The sequence below is a fragment of the Hordeum vulgare genome, chromosome 4H (genome assembly GCF_904849725.1).
Source record: "Hordeum vulgare subsp. vulgare chromosome 4H, MorexV3_pseudomolecules_assembly, whole genome shotgun sequence".
NCBI classification, from domain to species: Eukaryota; Viridiplantae; Streptophyta; class Magnoliopsida; order Poales; family Poaceae; genus Hordeum; species Hordeum vulgare.
Window position 1 is genome coordinate 350,220,047 of NC_058521.1, and position 10,359 is coordinate 350,230,405.

Consider the following 10,359-nt stretch of genomic DNA (forward strand, 5'->3'; position numbering starts at 1 on the left):
CTTGGCGGTTGCGTTCTTGCATCGCGCGTGTTGCTTCTCGTAGAGCATGTTGAGCTTCAAGCGCTTGTTCTTCAGGTCGCCGTTCGTCTTCATAGCGTTGTTGAATGCGTGCTTGCTCCAAAGCTTCTTGTTCTTGTCGATGACGTCGATCACGGTCCCGAAGTCGATCTTGTGATCCATTGCCATGGAAAGGATTGTTCGAATTTTGGTTGTGGTGATGGTCGTCACGTTGATGATGTCGAGCTCGAGGAGGACTTGCGCCGAAGGAGTACTCGTCGGAGTGGTGACTTGAGTGGCGCCGTGACGATGAAGTAGAGGTTGAGGACGCGCAATTCACCATCAATGCGCGGATTTCGTCCATGTGGCTTGATAGCTTGTCGTCGAGGTAGTCCCTCGTGTGCATCTCGGATTTACGCAAGTCGGTGGCGAGTTGCTCGATGCGGTCGTTCATAGCGTCTTGTGCTTGGTGCATTCCTCTTTGGGCGCCGAAGAAGTGTAGTTTGGTGACGTAGTTGTTCTTGTCGTCGTCTTGCTCCTCGAAGGCCGGGTTCAACATGGTAGTCCTATCCATAGTACTCAAGTCGATATAAGTGGAAGAGTGAGAAGACAAATATCGATTAGCGATCCAAAAATTGAAAATGAATCGAGATCACCTAATGTGCAATTATGGAAATAGTAGAATTGGTACTGAAGATTGTCCTTCTCACACCTACACAAATAAAGCTTATGGAGGAGCTTGGTTAGGATGGTGGCACAAAATTCAAGCAATCCGAAGATGAGAATCAATAATGTTGAAAGAAATTCGCAAATTCACAAGTAAGACAAGCTAGATCGATAGCAATGAGTATACACGGAAACACACACGGATAGAAAAGTGGGGTCGTGCAACCAAAAGATGAGCACAAAATGTGGTTTCCACGGAAACGCTCGTGTTTCACAACACTAGAGAGACGCTAGCACGATTGCTCAAATGGGCGTGATACGAACTTATGCACAACCTATAAGAAAAAAACATGTCGTCTTCCTATTCCCGACTTTTGCTATATGTATGAGGCATAATGTCTCTCGCTCAAGTGAATGAAGATGATCAATTATGATATGATATGATATCAATGTGATGCAAGTTGGCGATGCTATTGCTCTTTGCACTTCTTAAAAGCTTTGCTTTTCTTTCTTTTGGTGATGATATTTTGTACGTTCACTATGCATGACGTGCACACCAAGATAGCAATTGTGTATGCGGGTACTATTGAAACACAAAAGATACTAGTATGACACCACAATATAATACTTATGGTGTTTGCATGCGATTGAAGCTATGCGGCGTATGTATCACTAATGTGCACAAGTAGCGTGGCCCGCAATACTCGATGGCTAGTCTCGATAGGCAAGTTACGCAAGTAGGCTCGGGGTAACAATGCAATGGCAAGGGTATCTGTCAAGAGTGCCGTCGCGGTTACCGTCCTTGCTTACGGTGAGGTGTCAATGAAGAGTTGTTGAGCGACGATCCGGGGCGATGATAAGCGGCGATGTTGGTGTAGAACCACTCCTAATTAGCCGAAACACCTTAGGAAGTGGTAGGACTTGCGACTCAAAATCTCAAATGCAAATGGGTTGCGGAAGAAAGTGGCGGAGGTTGCGGAAGCGAAAACGCTCTGCGTAGGCCGGAAGGTCCGTTGCTGAAGTTTCGGGTGGAGCCGGAAGTTCCGGGGGTCGGGAAACTGGGGATGAACCCTAATTTCCAGATCTGAGATTTGGACGGAAAAACTGGGAGAAGAACCCAAATCCTACGGTAAAAAAGAAAAAATGCTGAAGGATGGATGGATGGAAAGCTAGATCCACTTGTCCACAACGAAATCCACGGATCCAAATCAACAAAATCTCTTCAAATCCAACGAAATCAAGAAATTTTGGTATGGCTATTTTTGTGGGGAATTTTCAAAATTAGGTCAATTCAAACAAAATTGGCTAGAAAGTGGAGGGTGAGACTCCAAGGTGTGAATCAACCTGGCTCATGATACCAATGCACACCCGCGGTGGTCGATCTTTTCACACTTGGAGGGGGAAAGAGAGGGAAAATCAAGAGAAACACAAGAACTCAAGAACAATCCTCAAATCACACACCCAGTAGATCCACATAAACACACAGGGATACACGATCCAAAGTCAACGAAAGGATACACGTAACGGTAGTCTTCCCTACGAGAGGGGCCTTGTATCCACGAGGGGATCTTCCCTAGATTAGGGGCCTTGACATCGCTATGGACCTTCTCACATGGAGGACATCTCCATGGGAGGAGGATAGTAGATGGAGCTAAGCTCAACAAAAGGTTGTCTAAACATTAGCTAACCCTAAAACGAAGGTAGGGGAAGAGTATTTATAGTCTAGGTAAAAAAACGAGGCCGAAGGGGTACATGGGCACTCGGGCCCGAGTGACTGCGCGTAGGTAGGCCGGAAGTTCCGGGAAATTTCGGGCTGGTTCCGGGGTTTTCCGAGTGATGTCGCCGGTCTAGTTGCTGAGGCTGAGTAGGGGCCAGAAGTTCCGGGCAGGCCGGACGTTCCGGGGGCCGCAAGTTCCGGGGGCCACAAGTTCCGGGCCGGTTCCGGGCTGGACAGAAAGTTGTCGAGGTCAACGGTTGCCGAGCAGCACATGGGCCGGAAGTTCTGGGCTCTGGAAGACTTGTCCTTCCTTTGGTCCTCTTGCTCGGTCGTCTTTGAGTCCATTCCCATAGTGTCTTGGTGACCTTGATCGTGGTACCTGAGCATGCATAGAGTTTCCGCTTGAGGTAGCACCCGCGTTTCATTTGTATCAAAGGAATAGTCGTTAAGGAGAGATGTCACTTGGGTCTCAATGGCACGTGCGCGGGCTCTTGTCATGGGACCACTTGCAGCTTGAGGTGTATCCATGGGGATGATCATGGGATGCTCCGTATCACCATCTTGTCTCGGATGTTCCCTTTGGATTTGGCGCTCTAGCTCGTCAGCTTGCGGGCCCTGGCTTGGAGCCGTAGCATCAGTCAGCGGAAGGGATCCGTGTAGTGCACCGAGCTCTAAGCAGCGGCCACCGTGTCGTGAAACCCATCCAACCGTAGCCAATAATCCTCAAAGTGGAAGCGCCGGTGTGCCGCATGTGTGGGCGAGCAGTCAAGGAGGAGAGGGCAGTGATACAACATAATGGAGGCGAGGCAGCACATATGATAGCTTCCATGTGCATCCTCCCAATCCGACGTGCAGAGCAAGCGGTCCAGGTGCACCAAGGTTGGTGGTGATTGCTCGTTCGACCACGTGAACCGTCGACCGTTGAGGTATATCTCCTTCAATGCGAGGTCGTTGACGACGCGGCGGAATCTGCCCATCATGCGGTGGTGCAAGTTGCCGGTGCTCTTGTCCTCATCGCGTAGTATCAGGTTGAAGTCCCCGCATAACATCCAAGGCCCGTGGCAGTCCGTGCGTATGTCACGAAGCTCCTGCAAGAAGGCGATTTTGTCGGCATCCTCTTGGGGGGCGTATACCATAGATAGCCACCAGAGCGTGCCGGTGGGCGTCGTTACCTTGGCCGTGAGAGCGTTGGTGGTGAACATCGGGTCCGTGATAGTCACGGGCCGACTCTTCCAAGCTAGCAATGTGCCGTCCCGAGTGCCTTGCGCCGGGAGGTACTTATAATCATCAAATTCCGAGCCGAGTGTCTCAAGGACAACAGACGAGCTGATCAACGCCATTTTTGTTTCTTGTAAGCATACAATGGAGGCGGAAGTGGTGTCCAGCAGCGATTGTACGGCGATGTGCCGTGCTCGCGCGTTGAGGGCACACACATTCCAGACAACAATCCTAAGGTTGTGATCCATGAACGTATGATCGACGAGGGGTGCAACAATTGCGGCCTATGACGCGGCAACTACCTCTGTATGCGCCGCAACGGCCGTCGGGGTGGGCATGCTTGTTGGGATCTCGCAGTCGACCATGGCTGCAATGACCGTGAGTACCGATAATGGGATTGGCGCCGCGAACAGCTCATTGTACACTTTCATCTCAACGAAGCTGATCCTATGGTTAGTCCCAACGATCCCGAGCGTGCGTAGGACCCGCCTGGGCTCTTCTCTTCGCGATGGCGGCACAGACAGCAGGGATGTGGTCGTAGCAGGGCGGCCGCATCGAGGGGCGAAGTTGAGCGGGCGATGTGGTCTTTTCCCTGGGGTTGGCAAGGCTGCTGTGATGTGCTTCGTGGCAGCGGCAAGAAACTCGCCCAACGTCCACGTTTTCGGTGCGGCGGCACCTCCACGGGATCGGCGTAACATGATCCGTGAAGAGGCGAACCGTTCCGCTGTTGCTAGGTGTGCGCCATGCTCGGGCCCCGTCGGTGTGGGCTCAGAGGAGTCCTCGATGGGCCTTGGCGTGGTGGGCTGGTTGGCTGCGGGCCTAGGCGTGGTTGGCTGGGCCTAAGGCCTTTGCAGGATCGTCACAAGCGTGCAAGGCTCCGGTTGCCTGATGGGGGAGTTGGCGCCAACGGCCAGTTGTGTTTCCCCGATCTCCGCGGCGCGCGTGTGGGCTCGGGAGACTGGTCAGCGGGCGTGTCTGCATCCTGGGCGTTGGCGTAGGCAAAACACGACTTTGTCCCGACAAGTCTGCAGGCCGATCTGGTGGGGCGGGCTGCGAGTCTGGCACCTCACTCAAAGCAGTCAGTTCCCGACCAAGCATCGGATCAGACGAGCCATAGGTGCCCCCTTGCAATCGTCCTGAGGTGCGCAATGTGTGACCCGATTTGAATCCTGAGCCGCTTCTAGGGTGTTCTCTGCGAATGGGAGGTCGCCACATGTTGCCTGGCTCGTGTTGGTGCCAGCGACCGAGGCCGTTGCAACGAAAGTGGTGCAGCCAGCTGGTGGCGGCATCACAGCCCTGGCGCCCGCCGCGTCACCCTCAACTTTGCACGGTTGGTCCACCTGCAAAGCTCGCTTTCGCCCTCCTTGGCCTTTCCTTTTCTAGCATGGCGACGAGAGGGGCGAGGCCCCTGCTGACCCAGCCATGGGGCCATGCCGCGTCGATGCTCTAGTACGGGCGGTGGCGACGCTTCCACGCCAGCGGGAGCAGGCCAGGCGGATGCCACGGCGACCCCATCGGCGCGGGTGGCACGGTTGCTTGTGCACCACAACGAGTCGTCCATAGCCATGCCGTCTGCCCGATCAGGTGGTGGCGCGTCCGTGCGTCGGCGCTTGCGTCCCAGGTGACACCCCCACCCAGGGCCGGGGCCAGGCATGCGGTCGTGGCTGTCGCCGTCCCAGTTGTCGTTGCCACCATGTTCGGTGCTATGATGGGCACAGAGAGACGTCGCTCCGGAACATGGCCAGGTCAGCCCTGGAGCGCGTGTTGGGGTGGAGTCGTTCGATCCAGCAGCTCTCTCCAAGGATGTTCTCTGCCGTGGATAGATGCCAGGCCTGTGCGGGGATGCCGCGAAGCTCTAGCTCGACGCAGTACTCGAACTCGCCGGAGCCGACATGGGCGAGCTTGCTCCAGGGCCGTAAGGAGAGTGAGAACTGCCATGAGTTGATGAAATGGTCTCCTTCCAGGCAGCGCTTGGCAGAGTGCGAGCTGAAGAGGATCAGGAAGTCCTCTGGGTGGTGGGCTTCACCGTCGACGAGCTTGAAGGTGGAGCGGAGCACGTCGGAGACCTTGGCGGCGGACGCGCGCGGTCTGTTGCCGGTGATGGAGGCCACCATAGCCCGGCCCGGAACCTCCTCTGCTTCCTCCATCGCAACGGAGTGCGCCATGATGACCCGCACGTACTTCGGTGCGCGCCGTGCGGGGATGGTGGCTGTAGGGGCGACGGTAGGTGGCGGGGGCGGCGGCGGGGGAGTGGCTTGGCGTGGGGCTTGCCCTGGGGCGGCTGGGCCCGTGCGACCATTGGTGGTGCGAGCTTGCCCGACCGCGTCACGGCACATGGGGCCGTAGGAGCGCGAGTCGTGGCCGGACACGAGACACCGGCGACATCTGATGTCGTTGGTGCAGTCCCGGACCCGGTGGCGGTGGTCGAGGCAGCGGAAGCATAGCCCCGCGATTTCCTCCGGGGAGGGGCTGCGCCGACGCGGCTGCGGGGGCCTCGGCTCGGCTGCCTGGCGCGGATGGCGGTGGTGATTCCTGCGCCGCGGCTGCTGGTAGCCTTCCGCGTAGACCTCGACGCTGCCGGAAACACATTACACCTCAGAGCGGGGGCTGAGGCGGGTTGAAGCGTGCGGCAGGGAGGGGGCCGCGGCCGGCGGGGCTGGAGGAGCCAGCGGCGCAGGGGTCGGCGGTGTGTGGGCGACCTCGCTGTACGAGTGCGTTGAGGACTCGCTCTCCGAGTTGAACCAGCGGTTGCCAGAGAGGGTCGCTCGGTGCTCGACAGGGTCGGCCGCGGGAGGAGCCATGGCTGTCTCTTTAGAGTCAGTTTTGGATCTAAATATGCAAGATTACCTTGAATTGGTGCAGGATCTCTTGAAGCTGGAGGCAATTCAAGGTGAGCTTGCAGAGTATAATGGTGGTCAGCCAACCTTCCCACAGTGGGCAGCTGCAGCTGGAACTGATGAGAACACTCTGCGGAAACGTCTGGATCATGGTATTCATTGCAAGAACAGAATGGTAACATCTAATGTGCGGCTTGTAATCTCTATTGCCAGAGAATTTGAAGGTCCAGGGTTGGAGCTTTATGATCTTATTCAGGTACATGGATTTTTCTTTAGCTGTTGTGGTTAATAAGTATGGTACTTCTATGCTGTATTTAGCACGGCTATTTTATTTCTAGGTCTTCATTACAGGAAGGGATGCAGGGCCTTATAAGAGGTGCTGAAAAGTTTGATGCATCAAAGGGTTTTCGGTTCTCTACATATTCTCACTGGTGGATCAAACAAGCAATGCGGAAATCTGTCTCTGAGCAAACCCAGATATTTCGCTTACCAGTATGTTCCCCATCCTTGTTCTTTTAGTTATTGCATGTTTTGTTGCACGATTCTGTGTACCTACCTGCTGGCTGCTGTGGTCATACTGATTGTGACTTGGTGCCTAATATTAGTATCATGCATGAGTGCAAGCTGAATTAAGTTAGACAAGTTCTATTTATTTGGAAAATAATAAAAATACACAGCACAGCCCTGTTGTTTCCCTGAAAAAAATGAAGTTAGACAATTTCTGAGATTCTGCAGTATGAGTGAACCCATTCAAATTGGTGACACTGCTAGTCCATGTGCAAATGGAAGATACACCCTCCGTTCCTAAATACTCCTCCCGTCCCAAAATTCTTGTCTTAGATTTGTCTAGATATGAATGTATCTAGTCAAGTTTTAGTATTTAGATACATTCATTTCTAGACAAACCTAAGACAAGAATTTTGGGACGGAGGGAGTATAAGTCTTTTTAGGGATTTCACTAGGGGGACTACATACGGAGCAAAATGAGTGAACCTACACTCTAAAGTACGTCTATATACATCCGTATCTAGTCTTCAAGTGAAAACTCTAATAAAACTTATATTTAGGAACGGATGGAGTAACTATTACTTTTGTAGCATAACGCCTTGATGCCAGTTTCTTCATGCAACGAGACACATGGTACAGTTGACGTATTCTTTTATCTTTTTTTTTGGCGGAAAGGCCAGTGGCGACATATTAAGTTGAACAAACCCTTACAGAAACAGCTTTACAGAAATTGAAAAATCCATTCAGCTCCCTGGGGTTGCCGAAGTTTTCTTCCTTCTGCATCCATTGGCCGCGCGCCTTAAGCAAAGCTCGTTGCCGCCTCTGGACCTTTGTCTCAACGGATCAAACTTTTTGAAGCCCACTAGCTTGTATAAGCAACGGCCGGGAAGTCGTTGATGTGAAGACGCTGGCTGCCGTGATCTGCGCAGAAAATTGCCGCCCCGAAAAGAACACACCGGAAAGGGCCTGTAGAATGCCCCAGGCCCCGGCCAAACAGAGTCGGGGAACACAAATCTCAGACGCTCCCTGTTGAGGCCGAGGCTAGCCAACCTTCGTCGGTCAGAATTGGAGCCGGAGGACCAAGATGCACAACAACGTTCTCCACTCCGCAGGGCAGCACGACGGAGACAAAACTTCAGAAGAAAAGTAAAAGAACCAGATCTGGTTCTACTCTTCCACATGCCACAAAGAACTGCCAGAATGACGGCGAGGCGTGGAGACCTTATCCTTGCTCACAATGATGCCATCGTCTCATCACCTCCCATCGGAGACAAACACTGAATTTATTCCAAACCCTACCACCACCACCGGACCGAAGCCCTAGGGTCCCTGGCCCCTCCTGTCAGTTGAGCACAGCGGAGGGAGATGGGCCCTTGGTCTCACCGGGGAGTAGGGTAGACCGGCCCCGCCTGTTGCCTAGGTCGTGAGAGCAGGAGAAAGAATGATTCATATGATGATTACGGGTATTACTTGGGTCAGACATCTTTGGTACTTTTGGCAGTTAGTCTTTTTCCTTTCATATAGTGAAAAGACATTGAACATTACTGCAATATTACTTCTGTTGACTTTCTCTTTTAATATTATCTGTTAATCGATGATTCCGGTTAACTACGATTTATGTTTTGATTGTCTGAGACCGTCTCAGTTCATTTGCTTCATCTTACCAGACAGTAGGCATGTATCTTACCAGACGGTAGGAATGAATGCCAATTTGTATTTGATACGGAGCACTTGTATTTTATGAATGCTGGTTCTCTTAGCTGCAATATTTCTTACACTGGTTTATTCTGATTACCAGGCTCACATGGTTGAGGCAAGTTATCGTGTGAAGGAGTGCACAAAACGACTGCGCCGTAAACTTAAAAGGCGACCCTCTAATGAGGAAATAGCAGTGGACATTGGTATGCCAGTTAAACGAGTCGAAGCAGCAGTGAGCCTCCCGAAGTATAGTGTATCCCTTGATAGCAAAATTGGAAGCACAGACATGACTTACCAGGTGCTGTCTCGTTTGTATTTTGTATCTCACCCGTGCTTGCTGTATATATAGAATTCAAACAAGAACGTGCTCCCATTTTCAGGAGGTCACAGCTGATCCCAGCGCTGAGACCGCTGAAGAAATGCTGAATAGAATGTCAATGAAGAAAGATGTGCATCAGGCACTGGATACTCTGAGCCCACGCGAGAGACAAGTTGTCAAGCTTAGGTTTGGAATCAACGATGGTAGGATAAGAACTTTGCAGGAGATTGGCAACATCATGGGTGTCAGCAGGGAGAGGATTCGGCAGATTGAATCGGGTGCGTTTCGGAAACTGAGGGGCAAGAAAAAGGTGAAGTGTTTGATGGATTATCTGGTGCCTGTAGGCAATTGGTGAACTGTTTGTCTGCACAGAGTATTTTTCTTTCAGATTTAGTTTTGTTTTTGAGAATCCATTCCTTGTGCCATTTACTTAGCACCCCCCCCCCCCCCCCCGCCCCGATCAAATAGGTTGTCCAAAATATTTGTCTTTATAGCAAAAGGGCCTATGTGTTGTAACGGAAGAAAAGAATACCACATGCTCCTAATTTACAAAAAAAATGGTCTATAATCTAAGTATTTGTAGCTACAGCCCAAACAAAGATGATCTTAACCTACAAAAGCGTAATTTAAGATTCCTACGGTGCTTGCGGTATATAATCGGAGTATCCTACATATAGATTTCATGCTACAAAGAAACAGACAAATGATCTTTAATTTCGTCTCCAATCGTAATTTTGTCGAGATGTTTATCCGCAATCCGGATCAGTACTGATTAAGATTGCATCCTAGATAGTAGTTTTTTTTAAATGGTTAACATGTAAAATAACATTATATTCAGATTCTAAATATTTTTCTAATCAAATTTCATATATAACACGTTAAATTTGAAGTTAATTTTTAGAAAATATGAGTATTTAAAAAAAACATTTGATATGTACCTACAGATTTAATGTTAGAAATATCAGAGTTTTTTACTCCATCCGTTCGGAAATACTTCTCCTAGAAATATACAAAATGGATGTATCTATAACTAAAATAAGTCTAGATACATCTACTTATAGGACAAGTATTTTCGGACGGAGGAAGTATAAAATAGCATGACGGATTAAGAATACCTATTTCCTTTATTAGTAAGTTTGTGTGGAAACATTGAAGTATCATGCATCCCTGCCGTGCCGTCCCCCCACCTAATGGGCCTGTTTGGATCAGCGTTTTTTGTTTCAAATACCTCAGTAAAAAATACATTCCTTTATCGTGCGTTTCGTTTCCGATCAGGAATTACCCATTACTTCCTCCATTCCTAAATATAAGTAGTTTTAGATTTCACCAAGGGGGCTACATACGAAGCAAAATGACTGAAACTCACTCTAAAGTATCCGTATGTAGTATCCTAATGAAAC

The 10,359-nt window shown here is 50.6% G+C and overlaps 1 protein-coding gene across 1 annotated transcript in view; it reads left to right on the forward strand.

Moving 5' to 3' along the window:
* Nucleotides 1-9,527, forward strand: part of LOC123448599 (RNA polymerase sigma factor sigB) — a 53,112-nt gene extending 43,585 nt beyond the window's left edge. The window contains exons 3-6 of the mRNA XM_045125549.1: nucleotides 6,461-6,691; nucleotides 6,787-6,927; nucleotides 8,741-8,938; nucleotides 9,021-9,527. Of these exons, the coding sequence (XP_044981484.1) occupies nucleotides 6,461-6,691; nucleotides 6,787-6,927; nucleotides 8,741-8,938; nucleotides 9,021-9,314 (864 nt within the window). The 3' untranslated portion in view covers nucleotides 9,315-9,527. The remainder of the gene's footprint in view (nucleotides 1-6,460; nucleotides 6,692-6,786; nucleotides 6,928-8,740; nucleotides 8,939-9,020) is intronic.
* Nucleotides 9,528-10,359: the final 832 nt, after the last annotated feature.